The sequence below is a fragment of the Pipistrellus hanaki genome (genome assembly GCF_964339955.1).
Source record: "Pipistrellus hanaki genome assembly, chromosome: 5".
Lineage (NCBI taxonomy): Eukaryota > Metazoa > Chordata > Mammalia > Chiroptera > Vespertilionidae > Pipistrellus > Pipistrellus hanaki.
In genome coordinates this window covers 68,468,350-68,489,589 of record NC_140507.1, presented here as the reverse complement: position 1 = coordinate 68,489,589, position 21,240 = coordinate 68,468,350, and the positions used below count along the sequence as shown (strand labels likewise).

The window sequence follows — 21,240 nt, the reverse complement described above, 5'->3', positions numbered from 1 at the left end:
CTCATTTTCTTTTGTAGGTATATTAAATTGCTGAATTTAGTAGGTGGCATTTGTGTTCGTATGATTTTATATTTTTCACATACATTTTCTAATTTTATTGCTTCTCAGGTATATTCTATATTTTTGTGTTTTCTGTCTGTGGTCTACTTTATGACTAGGGTTCATTCACTTAATCTTTTCATGCTCTATTTTTCTTGCCTACCTAGACCTGCTTATGACTAATGATGAGCTGCTTTCATTTAGGTGGTTCCTCCATTTGATTACAAGTTCATTCTGCTTCACTTAAGCAACTATCACTAAATTGTTGAAATGTTCATTTGTTCTTCATACATTTTTATCCCTTAGGTATTAAGAGATGTTTGCTAATTGGGAATCAGATTTATCATGGTAGTTAATTTCTGATGTGAATTGATACTTTGCTATTATAATTAATGTAGATTTGTTGATTCTGCTTGGATTTAGAACCTAAATGCCTTGTTAACATACTAGGAGAAAGGACTCTGTTAGAGTGGTAGTTATTTTATTATTCAGAAATTCCAGAATTCCTCATGAACCAAGTTGAATGTTAACTAAAGTTACTGATTTCTTGATCTTGCATATACTTGTATACATTTGCATATGGTAGGGTTCTTGGCCATCATTGCTGTACTGATCCATTGTAATGAGAAGAAAGGTACAATGAGAAAATCATGGCCCTTATGAATGATAAACAGAAGAACTAGGGATCATTGCACATGAAACAAAAAAATGAATGTTAGTGAGCCTTGCTCCTGATTTGATTGTTGTAGGTTTATGGATTTTTTGCTATAGAAAACTAGACTCAATTCTAAGGGGTGTCAGTATATTGAATGTTTATGGTTTTTATATATAAACTTCTCAAATCTTTATTCTACATTCTGAAAATAGAATGTGCAGGGCTGCTTCATATTCATTCATTCATTCATTCATTCACTCACTTATAGAACATTTGTTGAACATCAGGCATTGTGTTCTATACTTTCTGGTCAGTGTTACACCAGTAGTTACATTAGTAACTTGAAGATAAGTCTTCATGGTCCCATTACTAAGGTGTAATCATAAGGCATTGTTAAGGAAGAGGAGCACTGTTTTAAGTAGAAATAAAACATTAACAAAAATGAGAATATTTCCTAAACATGATATACTACTTTGGCTTACCTTTCGGATTACTCATTTCTTTAACATTCTGGATGGCTATTCTCCAACAGCTGCCAGTGCTGATTTGTATGTCTGCATTACAAATATTTGAGTCTTTTTGTCCTTCTGATTTTGGTGCCAAAATAGATAATGATAATGATGGTTTGCTGATCTTTTTTCTAGCCTTTAAGTGCTATAGCTTTGAAGTAAAATTGTTAGAAAAAAGGTCCCCCTCCTCTGCCCCCGCTTACTAGTAATCTCAGTTTGTATTTGCAGTTTTTAAGGGTAGAAATCTCTTTTTTGTTATGGGGGAAAGGTGACTATCCTTAAATAATGAGCTACCTTGATTCTTGGAAGTGTGCTTTACTGTTTCCTGGTGGTTGACTATAAATTATAGTGTCTTAGCAGCTGCACCAGAGACTTTTGGGCTTTATAATTCTTTGTTGTGTGGGGCTGCCCTGTGCTTTGTAGGATTTAGCAGCATTCCTGGCCTCTGCCTACAAATTTAAGTAGCTCACCTCCCTGCTGCCAGAGTTGTGATAACCAGAAATGTCCACAGATCTTGTCACACATCCAGTCTGAGGCAGAAATCACTTCTAGTCGAGAACCACTGCTTTGAATTCTTAATGTGGACATATTGACCACAGTTACTTGTAAGCTAACCACAAGTAAGCTGTGCAGTACTTGATGTTGTGTTTCTGTGAATCCTTAAAGCTTTTTTTGGTTGTTGTTTTGATGGCTGTTGCTTCACTTCCTAATCCTGAGAGTTGCTGTCATCTAGCCCAGAGAAGCTGTGCCAGGACAAGCACTGTATGCATTCCTGGAACCCATAGCAGTTGTTCTTAATGGAGTTTAATAAGCTTGCTCAATAAGCTGGATGTGAAATCTAGGCCAAAATACTTTGGTATTAGACCTAAGTCTTCCAAAGGACAAACAGGTCCTGTTGGTATGATTTACCTTGTAAATTGGACAAAAAACTGGATTCACTCTTGTAGCACATCACAATCATTTTAGGTTTTCGTTGTTTCTTGCTTTTAGATTAAGAATTAGGTTGTTTATAAGATTGTCAAGTTTGGCTGGTAAACAACTTCAGTTTTTGCATACAACATGGGGCTGTGTTGATTTAGCAAAAGGCTGCTTACTTAAATGTTTGCACAGCTAGTAAGCAGTGGAATTGGGATATGAACTCAAGCTTTTCTGATTAACTCCAAAGCCAGGCTTTTAAAAGCCTCAGTACCAGTGCCTTTCAAAATTTAATGTGCATAGGAGTCACCTGGGGGTAGGTTCTGACTTGGAGGTTTTGGGGATAGGCCTGCAGTTCTGCATTTTAACCGAGTGCCAGGTGAGGGGAGCTTTGTTCATCTGAATCTGCAGAATTCCAGTTCTGTATTTAAGTGAATAGTAGGCATGTGAGTAAAATGAATGATCCAAGCAAGGGTAGTTTGTTGGGGGTGTTTGTGTGAACAACTACTGTACATAGTCCATTGACTCTAAGGTAGACGTTATTTTACATTTTAACATTCTGAACTCAGGTGTGTCCTAAGATCGATGATGTCTCACCATTGCCACGCTTGGCGTTTGGCCACCTTCCCACTCCCCGCAGAACAGAGCCCAGCAGCTATGGCACTGTGTACTTGGCTGTCTCCCCCTCCTCTTTCCCCTGATTGAGGCTTCAGTGCCTTTGTTCTGCCACTGCTGTATCTGAGCCTGGGATTCTGGGCTACAAGCTCAGGGGGTTTTATACTGGTCAGATGTGCTGCAGGGCAAGATGGATTTCTGTGTCTGTTGCTTAGCTCTGACATCTGTTCTGTGTAGTAGCAAATCTATTACAGATCCTTCCTTGTCTTGACTTGAGAGAAACTCATCTGGGGCTGAGGCAGTTTTAAAAAGCTCTTTAATAAAGTAAACATATAAACTATTTCATGAGCTTTCTTATTTAGCAGCATTTTTCTTTCTTGATGCTACAGACATTAATAATGCATTTGCCTTGGGGCTTTGGTTTAACGAGATTTATAAACATGTGATCAGCAGAAAAATACTAATTTGGAGTTAGAAGGTAGGAGTTGGAGTCTCTGCTACTTGCTAATTGTCCATGTATAAAGTGAGAGGTGGGCCAGATGATCTCTGAGGTCCTTCTACCTCTCAACTAATTGGATTCTGAGTGTGCGAGAATGCATTAATTGAATTAATTGAACTATGAGGACTTTGTTTTAAAAATATAGAAGTGATTAATTTTGACAAGGGGAGGGTAGTGGCAGGAACCCTCTGAGTTGGGTCTCCAGGGAGAGAATAATTTTGGTAGAAAAATAGGAGAAAGAACATTTTAAGCTGAAAAAACAATACTCGTGAGGTTATGGAAATACCTTTGAAATCATTTGTAAACCTTTAGACCCTGAATATAATTACATTCATGTTGATAGGTAGAAGTTTTCCTCAGTACAAGTAAAACATCCTGTTGAGAATAAGATGACCCATCCTGGCTTTCTAAAAAGATCACTTCTCAAGAAGCTCTCTTTGTTTCTGGTTTTTGAAAAGAATATGATGGTTTCTCATTAGTTGGATTAATTAGATATAGATACCATAAAAATAAACGAGCTATCAAAGATTGAGAATAGTCATCCTTGTTTATTTGCATACTAGGGGACAAGGTGAATAACAAAGCTACTACTTAAATTGTGGTAAACTATGCTTCTTTGACATAGGGCTTAAATACAATTTAAAAAATTATAATATAGTTCTATTTGGGCACTAATCTTTGTTTTATGAAGAAAATACTGCTTTGCACATATGGGTCACTTTGGATGGAGATTGCTTGAATTGGGATTTGTTGTGTACACAGAAACTGTTAGTTTTACTGAATTTAGGTACATCTTGAAAGAAAAAGCTTTTGTGTGTGTAGTCAGTGCTGCAGGTAGAAATTGCAAAGGTGAAATAATTCACCTCAGTAGGATATAGGCAATCCTTTTTTTTTTTTTTTTAAATATAAAAAAAAGGCCTTAAAATTGGTCAGAAATGACATAGACTAAAGAGATTTCTGAGTTTGGTTTTAAAATTTTGGAGCAAAACGGGAATTCCAGATCAGGGAATCAAACCTCAGATCGGCTCTGCCACCTTGTGTTCTCTTGGGAAAGTAATTTTTTACTTAGAATGTGCTTAATCACAAGTGTAAAATAATGCTCAGCTTTAGCTTGTTTCACAAGGAAATTAGTTAACAAATAAGGCTTAAAATGTGAACTCCTCATCCACTACTTAATTATAAGGCAGTTTTTATCCCTGAAAGTCATATGCTAGATTATACAAGTGGAAGGTAACTAAGCAAAATTATTCAGTAAATTTAGCCACAGTCTCCTTTGACCTAAGGGCAGTTTTGGTTTTGCATTCTATAATGTGGCATTGACATTAAGTGTTCTTCCTTCCTTTTTACAGGTGGTCCGTACTGAGAAGAACAGTTTGAATAATCGATTTTTGCCCTGGAATGAAATTGAGACAGAAGCCATCCTGTCTATTGATGATGATGCTCATCTCCGCCATGATGAAATCATGTTTGGGTTTCGGTGAGGAGTTAATTTTCAATCAAGAAACATTTCCATTTGCAAGTGAAAGATAACTAAGTCAATCAGGCAGCCAAATGAATTTCTTGGCTGATAGTAGCTGGCTGAGAAATCCTTAGAGGTAGTAAGGGTCTAAGACAAGCTGGATCCAGGGTCTTAAGTGAGATCGGAGAACTTCATTTCTCTTCATCTCTAGGTTCTGTTTTCCTCTGTATTGCCTGTGCTCTCATATAGGCTCTTCCTCTGAAGCTAGGAAGATGGAATTCTGTGATTGGCTGAGCAAGGTTATCTGCCTGTCCCTGGAGTAGAGCATCCTCTAACTCCTGAGCCGCTGTTTGCCGCTCTGTTGACTAATGAGTTTGAGTTTGCCGACCACTGCTCTAATTGAAAACCACATGGACTGAGAATGGAGGCAAAGGGTAATTCCCTAAAGGAAATTTGAGGCAGGCAGAAACACATGGCTGTGTATTGGGGCAATGGAACAGTGCCAGAATCCCGGGGCCTGAAAGATTTGAGCAGCGATGGGGTTGGACGCAAAGATCCAGGAGGAAAAAAATAGGGGGAGGAGGAGGTGGTTATGATGAATGACATTTGTTGAGTCTGTACTGTGTGCCAGACTAGTTGAACGGTTTGGCATATCTCATTCATTCTCCTAAAACCTGGTATAAGTTGTAATCATCTCCATGTTACCCAGAAGTAAATTGAGATCCAAGGGAACAAAACCACAAAGCTAAAAAGGAAGTGGCAGAGCTGGAATTTTAACAGGCTTGTCTGATTCCAGAACTTCCACTCATACACCTTTTTAAAAAAAATGTAGTAGTTCTTGTTTGGGCTTAAATATCCCAAAAAGAGAATGTTCCCACTTGAGGGAACATGATAGGAAAGAGAATGGAGTAGATTAGAGCTACTCAAAGTGTGTCATGGACTGGTATATGGGCCTCTGGGCAGTTTATTGCCTGTTCATAGAGAGGTAAGTTCTAAAATTGAGGGTAAGCATTTAAAAACTTGAAAGCAATTTGACAGTTACCATGACATCCAGGTGTTTGATCGTTTATCTTGCAATTTACTTTTGGTAACATTTATTGCATATCATTCACTTATTTAAATATGCCATTCAATGTCTTTTTAGTATATTTACAAAGCTGTGTAACTATCACCACAGTCTATTTTAGAAATTTTCATTACCACTCAAAGAAACGCTGTCCCCATTAACATTTTCTTCTGGCCCCTCTAAGGCCTAGGCAACCATTAATCTCTTGTGGACATTACATATAAATGGTACCATAAAATATGTGCTCTTTTAAAAATAATGATTTTAGAGAGAGGAGGGAAGAATGAGAGAGAGAGAGAGAGAGAGAGAGAGAGAGAGAGAGAGACAGAGACATGCACAGAAAGAAAAATATTGTTATGAGAGAGAAACATTGATCAGTTGCTTCCTGTACGCACTCTGACTGGGGATTGAACCTGCAACCTAGGTATGCGCCCTGACCTGGAATTAAACACGCCACCTTTTGGTGTTTGGAATGACACTCCAAATCAACTGAGACCCACTGGCCAGGGCAAAGTATAACCCCTTTCATAACTGATTACTTTCACTTAACATAGTGTTTTCAAGGTCCATTCATCTTGTAGTATGTGTCAGTACTTCATTTTGTATGGTAGTTGTAATTCTTTTAATACATTTAAAGAATAATTCATCAAAGGGAAGGTATACCAAAGCATGATCTATGATATAGCACACAGATTAAAAATATTCAGTGTAGCATAAGTTAGAATATAATGTTACGGGACTTATTATGTATAACACTTTCAAATGTAAATTGGCAGCATTATATATAATCAGTATTTTTGAATATCTGACTTTCAAATATGTATTGTGGCCATGTTATCTAAAACTTTTGATGCGTCATCCCAGGAATTTATTTAAGTCTTTAAGTTAAGTTTATCTTGTGTCAGTGCTTCCACGTTGATTTTTTTTCTTTATTATTTAATAGAAAACTAATTCTTGGTCAGCCATCTCATGGTTGACAGCCTTTAACTAATTAGGTATGTTACCTTTTAATATTGTGTAGCAAGTGAGGTTTTGCTTTATTAAGAACTGTCTACATTATAGACTTAAATCAGCCACATCAGATAACTGAAATACTCAGTTTCCCATCCTTCTGATGATATTTTAGGAATAGTAAGAGCAATAGGCATATGACAAGATTAGAATCTTTAAGGGTATTAATATAATAATTGGTTATACCAGTGTACTTACTAGCCATCTTTAAAACCTGGATATATCAAATTATATTACAGAAATTTCTTACAGCTTTTTAAGTTAGTAATTTGGAGACAGTTTTAGGTGATAAATTAGGATAGAGGTAGGGACTTGGGTAGGAGACTGCAGAAAGCCCAGGTGATACAGTGTGGTTTCTTATCTGTTGGACCGGATTCATTGCTTTTGAATTTAATAGGAGAGGAATTGTTTTGAAGTGAAATCAAATGTTTTAGGAATTGAATCTCTATGTAAGTGATAAGGGAGTTTCTCAAGCAGTTTAAAGCTCTCCTTGGGGCTGAGGTGAAGGGGGAAGTAATGGTTCATTGTTTACAGGACCCCGAAGCAGAGCTGATGGGTTCTATGGAGCAGAAGAGCTTTCAGCTCTAGGATTTTAGCCTGGAAAACGGGGACTGATTCTGTTTGTTGTCTTACCTGTAAATTTGGGGATGATATAAAAGTTTATCCTGGAAACACTGAATTTTCAATTTATTTATTGCATTTATGAAATATTTTATTTACATGGCCCAGTAGACCACTTTTTATGGTGTAGGTATCTCCCTCAGTTCTGCTTAAATCAAGAATTAAGACTATTGGATCTTACAGAGACTTGACTTGTGGTGGTGAACACACAGTACAATGTACGGATGATGTGTTGTAGAGTTGTGCACCTGAAAGCCATACAGTTTTTTTTTTTTTTTTAAAATTCTCACCTGAGGATATTTTCCCATTGATTTTAGAGAGGGTAGAAAAGAGAGGGAAAGACAGAGAAACATTGATGTGAGAGAAACACATTGATTGGTTGCCTCCTGTACACGCCCTGACCAGGGCCCAAGCATGCAACCGAGGTACAGGCCCTTGACCAGAATTGAAACCAGGACCCCTCAGTCCACAGGCCAATGCTCTATCCACTGAGCCACAATGGCTAGGGCTAACCTGTACAGTTTCGTTAACCAGTGTCACCCCAGTAAATTCAATAAAAAGGCAAAAAAGAAAGACTGTTGGATGTTACTCCATGCAGCAGTCTCCTATTTAGACCAGTTGTCTCTAAGCTTTTATAGTAAACTCAGGAAAAGAAAAATTAAGTATGCAATATACATCAGTATATACATGCATGTCTAGTGTACTAATATAGCATGCTCATTATAAATAAAACTTTTTAGATAAAAAGTAAATAGGAGTAGAAATTTACATCTTCTTTCTGCTTCTTAGCAGAATGCTATGCATCCCAGTTATTCCAGATTTTTCTTTCTGTAAGGGCGGGAGAGATGCAGGCTGCCAGGAATTAGAAAAGCAATAATAATAAGCCAGTGCTTATTAAGGAAGCTACATGTGTCATTTATTATTTGTTCTTATTCTATTTGGCTTGTGATTAATTTTGTTATTAAAAACACAACAATAACAACAAAAGAAAAAAGTAACAGCCTAAGAACCAAAACCTGCAAGATATGGGCAGTAATCTTAAATGTTTGTGATAATCTTAGAGCTTTGTACTTAGGTGTGTATATATACTTGTGTTTTTCGAGGGTGTGGAGAGAAGCACGGGACCGCATTGTGGGTTTCCCTGGCCGTTACCATGCGTGGGACATCCCTCATCAGTCCTGGCTCTACAACTCCAACTACTCCTGTGAGCTGTCCATGGTGCTGACAGGTGCTGCCTTCTTTCACAAGGTAAGACAAGGTTTGGTAAGAATGGCCTGAACTTACTAGTAAGAATTCAGCCTTTGTGTTGCAGTGTAATGCTGCCCTAAATTTATCTCTTCTAGTGCTTCTCATATGTCCCTTCTTTGCAAGAATTAAGTTATTTCTGTTTTTAAAGACAGTGATCAAGGTGCTTAGCATAACTCTGGAATAAAAAGTTAGGATGAGAAGACTGCCTATACAATTGCATGTAGGCCAGCAGGAAAATTAAGTTCATCTTTCTGGATCTTATTTCATCATCTGTAAAAATGAGAACATTGTGCTAAACTAACATCCAGTCTCAACATGGCTATTCCAGATGTGGCCTGGCACAGAGGGCTGAGCCTGGCTTCTTCTGACTCAGGCTTGCCACCACTCCCCCAAGTCCCACCTCAGGCCTCTATCTATTATGGCTCTGTATTCTGTTTGATTCCTTAGAGCTTGTAACCTTCATGAATCACATCCCAATTTTCATTGATTTTCTAACGTGCAACCCCCTCCAGTTATTACCCTTCACCTGTATTGTTATTGCTAAACTGTTCTTTTCTTTGTTTGTTTGCTCCTGACTCATCTTCTCTCATTTTCTCATCTATTCTATAAAGTAGCCACCGGTCACTTGTGACTGTTGAGCACTTGAAATGTGACTGATCTGTATTGAGAGGTAATGTGTGTAAAATGCACACAGATTTTGAAAACTTAGCATGAAAGAAGGCAAACGATCTCAATAATTTTTTATATTGATTGCATGCTAAAATGCAGTTATTTTGGATGTATTCGATTAAGTAAAATATATTACTAATTAATTTTACTGTTTCTTTTTACTTTTAAAAATGTGGCTCCTGGAAAATTTTAAGTTACATGTGTGACCCATTATATTTCCATTGGTGCTGCTCTGTACCTTCCCTCTCAGTTCCTTCCTCTGACTCTGGAGAATCCCTGTTCTCAGATTACCAACTCACCTACAACCCACAGAACACCTCCTCTGTCTCCTTGACCTGATGGAAACCTGACTTTTCTCTAAGGAGAAAAGTATTTCTTCCGCAAACAGAGATTGAAGCTACTCATCTCCCCAGATTTATACTTTGGATCAGGAAAGGTGTAGAGAACTTTTCACTGCTTATCAATGACATATCTAGACAAGTCTCACCTGACATATAAAATCTCATTGGAGGATCATGGCATCTGTCTTGTTGCTGCTGTCTGCCAGCCTCATAATCATTCCCTCATAGTTATCAGTGGGTTGGTACCTGGCCCGTCATCCTAATCTCCGTTCCAGCTGTCTGTCGTACTGGGTGACTTTATTGCTCTTATGAAGACTCACCCACCATACTGTCTTCCCTATAAATGTTGAAGTATTTCAGGGTTCTAGCTTCATCTAGTGCTCTTCTTACTTTGTGTTTCCCTCAGACATTCTCTCACACTCACAAGGTCTTGTGGCTTTCCTTAGCACCTATAAGCTGTTGATTTCTGTATCTAGATTCCAGCCTTGGCCCTTTCTTGAGATCTGTACTTGTATATTTAATTGTTTCCAGGTCATCCCTTGTATGTCCCTGTGGTCTTTCAAACTGAATTTTTCTCCAAAAAGCCCATGATCTCCCACCCGCTTCAATTCCCTCAACTCTTTTGCTCCTCGTTTATTATCTTAGATAGTGGCATCTTGCAAATTATTTCAAGTAGGACTTCAAAAGTTATCTCACTTGGGACATTTGAACCAGCCTAGGAAGTCATTAAACTTGCAGCTCATTTTTCTTTTTAAAGTATAACTGTTATGCTCATCCCATTCTTGAGCCTTGCCCTTGTGTTTATTTTCTAAACTTGCATGGGCTTTGGTTGGGCTGGGGATTGCAAGTAGGATTAGAGAGCATCTGGCTGAAAAACTACCTAGGAGTCTTGTATTTTCACACTGGTCGTCTGAGAAAGAGCCACTGGGTTTTGCAGTGTCTGCTCATAAATATCTTGAGAATTTGTCTTCTGAAAAGTCTGCCTTCTCAATTCTCTGATGGCTCTATAAAAGTTACAGTATCAGATCTCTTTACTTACAAGCAATAAATAATTTACTTAATAAAACTTAGGTTTTTTTTTGTCTCCCCCCCCCCCCCCCCCCCCCCCCCGCGTTTGAAAATCTAGAGAGAGTTTACAAACTAGCAGCCCCCAAACCTTCTGTGGCTTATAGAAATGATACTTTACAAAAAGATTGGAACCTTAATGAAAATGAAATCAGATCACACAGTATTTCTGCCTGACACCAACTGGCTGGAACTGCGTAGCCACTGTACCTGGGGATTATGTGCTTATTTGCCTCATGACTCTATTTTTCTTGCACCTGTTTCTTTAAAATGTTATGTATTTGCCTTAGTTGTTTGATCCTGGAAAGCAATTAAGTGGTCATTCCCTAATCTGGAACAATCTTTTTTTAAATTAAAGTTGGCATTCAATATTATATTAGTTTCTGGTGTACAACATAGTGGTTAGAGATTTACATAACTTATTAAGTGATCACTCCCGAAAGTCTAGTACTCACCTGACACTATACATAGTTACTATATTATTGATGGTATTCCCTATGCTGTGCTTTATATCACCATGACTATTTGTAACTGCCAATTAGTACTTCTTTTTAAAAAAAATATATTTTATTGATTTTTCACAGAGAGGAAGAGAGAGGGACAGAGAGTTAGAAATATCGATGAGAGAGAATCATTGATCAGCTGCCTTTTGCACACCCCCTAATGGGGATGTGCCCGCAACCCAGGTACATGCCCTTGACCGGAATCGAACCCGGGACCTTTCAGTCCGCAGGCCGACGCTCTATGCACTGAGCCAAACCGGTTTCGGCCAATTAGTACTTCTTAATCCCTTCACGTTTTTCACCCAACCCTCAGCACCCCTCCCATCTGACAGCCACCAGTTTGTTCTCTGTATCCATGAGTCAGTTTGTGCTCTGTTTGTCTGTTTATTTTGTTTCCACATATAAGTGAACTCATGGTGTTTGTCTTTCTTTGTCTGACTTTTTTCACTTAGCATAATACCCTCTATTGAAGCAATCAAGTTTTTTTTTATTATAAGTGCCTATCAAATAGAAATTTTGAACCAGTACCTCAAAAATATGTATATTTATTTATGAATTACATTTATATATGTGTACTATCCTACTTACAGAAATTTTTGTAAAGTTGAGATAAAGATGAAATAGTTTCCAAGTATTCTCACTTAATTTTTAAATTTTCATGAAAGCAATGTGATTGAATATGCCTTACTATTTTTGAAAATCTTGATTTGACACTATGTTATGGCAAGTCAGAGATCTGTTTTTAAATTAAGCTTATTTTTGATACTTGGTTTTAATCACTGTCCCTTGAAGAAATACCTTATATCTGGGCTTACTAAGTCATGATACTCATCATCCAATTTGGTAGCTTGTTGCTGAAATTGACTAGAATTTCCATCTTCCATGATGCCATTCAATTTTTTTTTAGCAAACCAACGAGAGGTGTAACATTATTATATTTACGAGTTGGTTCCCACTTCATTTCAACTTTTTGTTCAGGAGACTTTTAAACAGGTTACAGAAGTTTTTTTTTGTGTGTGTGTGTGTGTTTTTAAAATGTATACATATGAAAGTTTTTGTAGATTTTCATAAATTATTTTTGGCATTAAAATTAGATAATTGTGAAAATACTGCTAAGCAAATGTTTTCATAATGGTTTCTCTATATTTTAAAGCCAGTTCTTGTTATAATTTCACCTTTGATGATATAGGTTGTGTTTAGTATATTTTTTCTTATCAGCATACTAATGGTAGCCACTGGCCATTTAAAGGGTCAACATATCTTAATCACTTGCCTTTTTCTAAAAGAAAAATGTGTAATTCATTTTTTAAAATAATGTATTTTTATTGATTTCAGAGAGAGAGGGAGAGATAGAAACATCAATGATGAGAGAGAACCATTGATGGTCTGCCTTCTGCAAGCCCCCTTCTGGGGCTCGAGCCCACAACCCGGCATGTGCCCTTGACCAGAATTGAACCCAGTACTCTTCAGTCCTCAGGCCGACACACTATCCACCGAGCCAAATCAGCTAGAGCTTATCTTTCAAGTTCACCATCCCTTAAGTACTTTGCCACCAAACCAGCAAATCACTGTATGCTACAAAAATTATATGATCAGTTTTTCACTACATAGATTCCATATTTAAGGTAATAAAGTACACAAATCAGTTTTATTGAGCACCTTACCTATTTACTCATCATTACCATATTGCATCACAGTTAACATGTACCCTGTTTTATAGCCTTTGCCCATTTCTGTGGTATAAATATTCTTACCATGGTTGATTTCAGGTTACTGACATAGTCCCTAAACATAGAGTTGGGAAGAAATATGCATTTGCACATCATTGTATAGTATTTTCACCATATAAATATGATAGACATAGATAACCTCAAGATAACAGTGAAATTTAGTTAATGATAAGAAAATATAATTAATTAAGAAGTGATGAGCTATAGGTTTTTATTTTTTATTGTAAGTTATTTAAGTTTACACAATTATATTTTTAATAATAGCTATTTTTCATAACAAGTTCACAATATTTCTAAATAGTCTCACAACATTTCTGGAAACTTAGCAGTCAGCATTCATGAGCAGGTGTGGGCCTGCTTCAGCACACCATTCTGTGAGTCTTGCAGGACATTTCGGAACTTAGGCTTTTGGTCTGAGTAAGATGGGAAGCCATTGAGGGGTTTAGAGCAGCAATTTTCAACCTTTTTGTTGATCTGACAAAAAATGGGTATAATTTTGATTCATTTACACTGATGGCTGTTGTTGTGTTGGTTGTTGTCAATTTTTTATTTGACAGTCTAAGGAAAAAGAGGTAAGTACCCCCGACTAAATAGTCAGGTATTGCATGTTTTAAAATTCTTGTGGCACACCAATTAAAAATTGTTGGTTTAGAGTGACATGTTCAGTTGGACTTATGCTTTAACAAGATCACTCTGCTGTGCTGAGAATGGACTGAAGGGAAGAAAACATGGCATCAAAAAGACCTTTTCGTTTTTATTTTTTAAAATATATTTTTATTGATTTTAGAAAGGAACAGAGAGGGAGAGAGAGATAGAAACATCAATGGTGAATCATTGATTGGGCCTGCAACCCAGGCATACGGCCTGACTGGGAATCGAACCATGACCTCCTGTTCAAGGCTCAACCACTGAGCATGACAGGTAGGCCAACCAGGGAGACTATTTAGACAATATGAGTAATCCAGGCAAGAAATGATGATGGCTTGGAGCAGGGAGGCCAGTGGCAATGGTGAGAAGTGATCAGATTCTAGACTCTGTACGTGAGGCACTGAGGGATTGGATATTTCGTGGCTCAATGACTTACTGAGAAATCTGAGAAGATAACCAGGCTTTTGTTGTCAGAGAGAATGTTGTTCAACTGCACCAGTGTCTGACCTGATTTGACAAATTTTTAGATTGTTGTAAAATCACTGAGGTACCAAGGAAATTAAATGAAATTTGGATTCTCTAAGGGGTGATAATGGCAATTTGGAAGGGGTAATTATTCATTACAGAACATCTGCCTTGCAGGATACTAAGCCCCAACTCCCTAAATGCCAGTGATTGCTACCTCATTTCTCCCACTTCCTAACAGCCCGTAGATCCGCACTTTTGTTGTTGTTAATCCTCACTGGAGGATATATATATATATGTATGTATGTATATATATATATATATATATATATATATATTTATTTATTTATTTTATTTTATTTTATTTTATTTTATTTTATTTTATTTTTTTCTTTTTTTTTCTTCCAGAGAGTGGATGAGAGGAGGGAAGGGGGGGGGGGGGGAGGTGAGAGAGAGAGAGAGAGAGAGAGAGAGAGAGAGAGAGAGACAGAAAGACATTGATGTGAGAGAGACACATTGCTTGGTTTCCTCCTGCATGTGCCCCAACTGGGTCTGGGATTGAACCTGCAATCCAGGTATGTGCCCTTAATCAGGAAATCAAACTCCTGACCCTTTGGTGCAGAGGCTGACACTCCAACAACTTAGTCACACTGCCCAGGGCATCTGCTCATATTTTTGGGAAAAGCCAAAGAAGTATGGCCTCTGACAGAGTGTGATTCTTTTTCTCTCGCTGACAGTATTATGCCTACCTGTATTCTTACGTGATGCCCCAGGCCATCCGAGATATGGTGGATGAATACATCAACTGTGAGGACATTGCCATGAACTTCCTTGTCTCCCACATCACTCGGAAACCCCCCATCAAGGTGAGGTTCCACTCCTGACCGGTCTGGGGTGCATGAATACTGAATTCGCTTACTGGTAGTTGGCAGTAGTGCGGTATGTAACCCTACCTCACAGTCCTCATCTGTAAAATGGGGATAATGATACCATCAACCAAAAGAGGATTGTCTGAAGGTTAAATTAGTCGTCAGTTCAGTGGCTCTTAACCTGAGGATTTTTAACCTGGTTGGGAAAAACGTTACATCTTTAAGTTTTACTAATCTCTAATTGGAATTTTTATCAGTTATGAAACAGGCTACAATTTATAAGAGCCTTAACAGGCTACAATTTATAAGAGCAATAATTGTGCTTTGTCATCAGTAGTATTCAGGCATTTTCATATCACATTTGCTGTTGCATCTCAAAGTGCCATTTTTGTTCATCACTCCTTGAAAGTTTGGTAGTTATTATCTACTAAATGTATTTAGATCTTGCTACCAAATGCATTTATAAAAGAACACATATATTACTGTATTTCAGTATAACTGTTGCCTTTGTAATTGCATGTAGTTAATTTTATGCATTTAAAAACATTCTGAGGTGGAGTCCACAGGTTTTACCAGATTGCCAAGCCAGAGTGGAGGGGACTCCTGTGGTACAAAAACTTAAGAATGTCCGAGTTAAATTACCGGTATGTAAAGCTCTAAGAATAATGCCTGGCACATAAGTTAGTGCTATGTAAGTTATTTACTTTAAAACAAGAACAAAAGTGCCATCAGAATTCTAGAAATTTGAGTTTTGTTTTTATCTTTGTGTTGTTGAATAGATTTGACCAGAGTATCCCAATTTCATGCTCAGTGCATAGAACGACCATTTCCATCACCCTTTCTGTCATCCCTGCAGGTTCAGATGAGTGAGCTCTCTCTTGGTGAGGGCTCTTGGAGGCCTGGTAAGAGCCTTCACAGTGATTAATGCTAGAGAGTCTGTGTGTCAATTCAAATGAGCAGTATTTATGACTGTGCTCTGTCAGTATTCATGCCATGGAATTATGTGATGTCCTTAGAAACATTGCTTAAGGCCTTATTATGTTTAAAAGGCATATTATTTAATATTATAAAATAATTCATTATCTTTATGAATATCATTAGTGCCATGAGTGTGTAATATTTTATTTTTACATATTGAAGGTAAGTTTTATATAAGTAACCAGCAGTCTGTACTAAAAACGATAAATCATATCTTTGGTGGGAAGCATTGTGATAATCAAAGGATATTGGATCCATGCAACAAAGGGTAACAGGTGGGGGCTGGGTGAAGGTGGACAAAGAGGTGTGGAAAGAGGGGACATTTTAATACTGTCAACAATAAAAAAAAGTTTATTTAAAACAACACGAAAGAGCTAGAAAAGCATTTGGGGCCTCCTGCATCCATTTATACCTAGCAAGCCTTTTTCCAAGTATGACTCAGGGTTATAACTTCAACTCCTGATTACCCATAGTTTCCTCTATCCTAGTGTCTTCTGCTAAAGCCTCACAAAAGAATAATTAGCAAATGAAGGCACACAATTGTGTGGGCTTTTAAAAAATTGTGAGTGATAATAATCAGTTATTTCCATAAAAGTAGTATGTTTGCCAGGTACAGTGGTAGACTTGATTTAAAACAATGAAAAGCATACTTCTTTGCAAACTTTAAGGTTTGGGAGACAAGGCCTAGAAAGAAATTAATGATTGGTGAAATTTTCTATTCTTTCTTTATCCTTTCTTATATATCCAGGGACTGGACTGCAGCCAGAAGTGTGCTTCCATTTACACCTCTCTCAGAGGTCAGAGACAACCATGAAAGTCAGGCTCTGAGTGGTTAGATGTCACCTAAAACTCTTACAGACATGATGAAATTTTCACCTTCATCAAAATGTGTTTGTCTATATTGTTAGACTAATTAAACACTGGCCTAGTCTCTTCAATGTAGAGATTGAGATGGAAATAATTTGTACATGGTACACATGCTCTTACCAAGTGAAAACTTAATAAGTATTTTCTGAATTTTCTCAGTCGTATGGGAATATAAGAGGAATTCAAGATCAGGGTAAACTTTTTAAAATCAAAGGCCCAATAAATTTAGAATGCCTTCAAATTTTGAGTTAATTTCTTCAAATTCTGAGTTCAGTTATGCACTTTATAGTATAGAACCCATTAGAACTATTTTTATTAACTTACCTATTTTTAATAGCATCAGGTATATGTACTATTTTGTATTCTAAAATAGTAAGTTCTTTTTGCATTAAATACTTCAAAATTACATTGTTGAACTGTTTTCTCCCTTGTTAAAATTAGAAAGTTTGGCTCTAGCCAGTTTGGCTCAGTGGATAGTGTTGACCTATAAAAGGAAGGGTCCCGGGTTCGATTCTAGTCAAGGGCACATACCTTGGTTGCAGGTACCTCGGGCCTGGTTGGGGTGTTTGCAGGAGGCAACCAATTGATGTGTCTCTTTCATATCAATGTTTCTCTTTCTTTCTCTCTCCCACTCTCTCTCTAAAAAAAAAAAAATGTCCTCGGTTGAGAATTTTTAAACAAAAAACATGGAGAAGTGACACTATGATTCCAGTTATATAAAATTTAAAATGGGCAAAGTGATCTTTAAATAATTAGAAAGGTTGGTTGGTCTTAAGATTAGCAGTGTTTTTTTTTTTTTTTTTTTAATAATGTTAATATCTTAACAATACTGACTAAAGAGCAGGGAGATAATGTTCTTAGAGCAATTGCTGCTTTGAATATTGTAATGTTATATTTTCCAGGAGGAAAAAGATCTAGACTATAAATAGGCTTTATGCAGAATAAGGATTTGGGGTGGTGGTGGTGTAGGATTAATGATGTGTAAGGGTACAAACTTAGAATGAGTAGTAAATAAGCCGTGGAGACCTAATGCACGTTATAATGACTATGGGCAATAACATAATACTGCTAATGCATAGGAAATTACACTGCAAGCCAGGGATTGCTGGCAACACCAGAACTGAGAGGGAGCAGGGAACAAGCTAGTCTCCAGGCCTTCTGAGAGGATGGACACCTTGACTTCAGACTTGTAGCATCCGGGACTGTGAGAGGATAAACATTTGTTTTCTAAGTCTCTAGGCTTGTGGTAATTTGTTTTAGCAGCCCTGGGACACTAATACAGTCGCTATCATGCCTTCAGTGGTGTTCACATCATTGTTTTCCTTTATGCTTTTATCACCTAAGCATCCATCCCTAAACACTGTGGCTTACTTGTAAAATAAACCTTTTTATGTTAAAGTAGATTTAGATTTACAGACAATTGTGGAGCTAGTACAGAATTCCCACCTACTCCATGCAGTTACCTTGTTATTAGCATCTTATATCAGTGTGGTCCTCTGGTCCCAATGAATGAACCAGTATTGATACACCATATTATTCAAGGCTTCCCTTCATTTGGATTTCCTTAGTTTTTGCTAGAATGATAATGTACCATGTTTACCCGAAAATAAGACATCCTCCGAAAATAAGACCTAGCGCATGGAAAGATAAGACATCCCCTGAAAATAAGACGTAGCACAACTTTGGGAGAAAAAATTAATATAAGACACTGTCTTATTTTTGGGGAAATAGGGTAGTAGAATAATGTAAAGTATAACCAAGAGCACATGTGAGCAATTGTGTGCCCTAAACTCTCAGTTCCTACATTCTTGGACCACATTCCATGGCTCTCTGGGGTAGAAAGCCTGACTAGAACACGAGGAGCTGACTCTGTACAACCAGCCCACACCAGGGCACAGGCCACACTCGGGAATGAGGCCAGAGAAGTTACACCTGTTCCCCCAGTGAAGCCCGCAGAGAGGCTCTGGGCTGGCCGGGACTACTGGACCAGGAGAGCTTGCAGCAGACATATGCACCCCAGGCCGGTCAATTCCCTACAGTCTTTATCCACATTCCCACTGACAGAGAAGTTAGAGGAGCAACCCAGGAGCTGCTTTAACCCAATGCTTGGTCATCCGTCAACAGGGTTAAGTTACAAAACGAGTTCCACCAGTGAGCGTGACCAGAACTGGGCCCAGCAGGTGAAAGATTCCAAGCCCCCTTAGTGCCCAGCACAGAGGGTTGAGGGGGAGATACGTGTGTTCTGCTGTGGGCACAGTGGCAAGTTCTGTTCTGCTGTCCTCGCCCTATTGGTATGGTCCTACCAGCTTTCTGGGTCTGCCCTCTGGTGGCCCTGAGCTTCCACTTCTGAACCCAAACTTCCCAGCCTCAAGCATACACAGAGTGGGACTGCCAGAGGCAGAGGCTGGCTCTCTGAGGAGGTTGAGTGGGCGGTCTTCCCCCACCTCCACCGATCCTAGGGCAGAGTGCAGCTCAGAGCAGGAAGGAGTTCAGCTCGGAGAGGCGGAGGAAGTGTCTTTTTTCTGTTCCAAGATCACTTTGCCCATTTTAAATTTTATATAAATGGAATCAGTGTCACTTCTCCATGTCTCTTAATATTGCTTGCATATTTTTAAAGCTTTTTGTCAGTATTTTCCATATATTCCATATAATAATTTTAGTATACTTTTCATCACTAACATTTTCTTCATGCCCATCAATTGAGTTTGATTTAAATAAAAATACTTTTCATTTCTGTTGTTCTATTTGGTTTCTTTTCATATATGCTTGGACTTTTTTAATAGTCCCTGTTTCTTCCATTATACTTGGAGAAATCTTTTGAAATTGCAGCATCATATTATACACATTTATTGTTATGTCACTCTATGATAGTCCTACTATTTTGCAGTGTTTTGGGGTCTGATTCTGTTTCTTCCTTCCTTTTGTGGCTCATTTCCATTCTTGTAACTTTTTTCTTGTTAATCCTCACCCAAGAATATTTTTTCATTGATTTTTAGAGAGCGTGGAAGGGTAGGGGAGAGACAGAGAAATATCAGTGTGTGAGAGAGAGACATCAGTTGGTTGCCTCTTGCACGCGCCCAGACAGGGCCAGGGATTGAGCTTGCAACCGAGATACATGCCCTTGACCAGGAATCGAACCTGAGACCCTTCAGTCCACAGGCTGATGTTCTATCCACTGAGTCAAACTGGTTAGGGCTTTGTGACTTTGTTGTTAATTCTCACATGAGGATATGTTTTCCATTGCTCTTCAGAGACAGAGGGGGTGGGGGAGGGTGGAGGGAGGAGGGAGGAGAGAGAGAGAGAGAGAGAGACAGACAGACAGACAGACAGACAGACACAGACAGACAGACATCGATGTGAGAGACACATCAACCGGTTGCTTCTTGCATTTCCCCTGACTGGGAGTGAACCACACAACCCAGGTACATGCCCTTAACCTGGAATCAAACCTGATGCTTGGGCTGGTGCTCTAGTTGCTGGGCCACACCAGCTAGGGCACATTTTGTGGCTTTCGATTGTCAGCTGATATTCTTTGAGGTTTTGCCTGTGTCTCTTTGAGGTCTGAGTTTGTACCTGAGAGGATTTGCATTTCCTTCTCCGACATCCTTCAGGTGTACTGTGTAAGCTAAGAGAGTATCTTGGGACTTTTTAGGACACACAGCAACATAAATTCTAGCCTCAGATGTGTGAGGGCCCGCTTGTGCTTATAAGTGGTCAGAAGTGCTGTTTCCTTACCTGCTTAGAGCGAAGACTGAGAAGAAAACATCCCCTCACTGTCGCTCTCTATGGGGCTGCCTCTGTGTCCAGTGGTCCCAGAGTTCCAGTCTCCTGTCTGACTCACGGCTTTTGCCTCCCAAGTCTGATGAAGATGCCATGCTCCTGGCTGCCTCACTACATTCAGGCTTTTTCATTCTTTTGGCCTCTAAGGATTTTATTTTTCATCACAAACCCAGATATATATTTAAAGAGATGGTTTACATATATCTTACCCTGGTTTTCCCCCCAGGTATTCTGTGCTGAGGGGTTTTATATTATTATATATGGTTGGGCACGTTGTTGATAGTGAAGCTGTTACATTATTCTCCATACTTTTCTAAGTGCTTTTCCTAATAATTACTAAACTGTAATATAACTACTTTCCCATGTCTCTCTGTCCTGCCCGCCCCCCCTTTTTTTTTAATCCTCACCCAAGGAGTGAGGATATTTTTCCTATTTTTATTTTTATTCATTTTATTTTTAAAAAATATATTTTATTGATTTTTTTACAGAGAGGAAGGGAGAGGGATAGAGTTAGAAACATCAATGAGAGAGAGGCATTGATCAGCTGCCTCCTGCATACCCCCTATTGGGGATGTGCCCGCAACCAAGGTACATGCCCTTGACTGGAATCGAACCTGTGATCTTTTAGTCCCTAGGCCATCCAGTGAGCCAAACCAGCGAGGACATCCCATTAATTTTTAGAGAGAGT

At 38.4% G+C, this 21,240-nt stretch overlaps 1 protein-coding gene across 5 annotated transcripts in view; it reads left to right on the top strand.

Moving 5' to 3' along the window:
• EXTL3 (exostosin like glycosyltransferase 3) overlaps positions 1-21,240 on the top strand; it is a 110,936-nt gene that overhangs the window by 85,958 nt on the left and 3,738 nt on the right. For all 5 annotated transcript variants that reach the window (XM_084886377.1, XM_084886379.1, XM_084886380.1 and 2 more), the window contains exons 4-6: positions 4,582-4,709; positions 8,493-8,637; positions 14,796-14,924. In XM_084886377.1, coding sequence (XP_084742503.1) covers positions 4,582-4,709; positions 8,493-8,637; positions 14,796-14,924 — 402 coding nt within the window. The remainder of the gene's footprint in view (positions 1-4,581; positions 4,710-8,492; positions 8,638-14,795; positions 14,925-21,240) is intronic.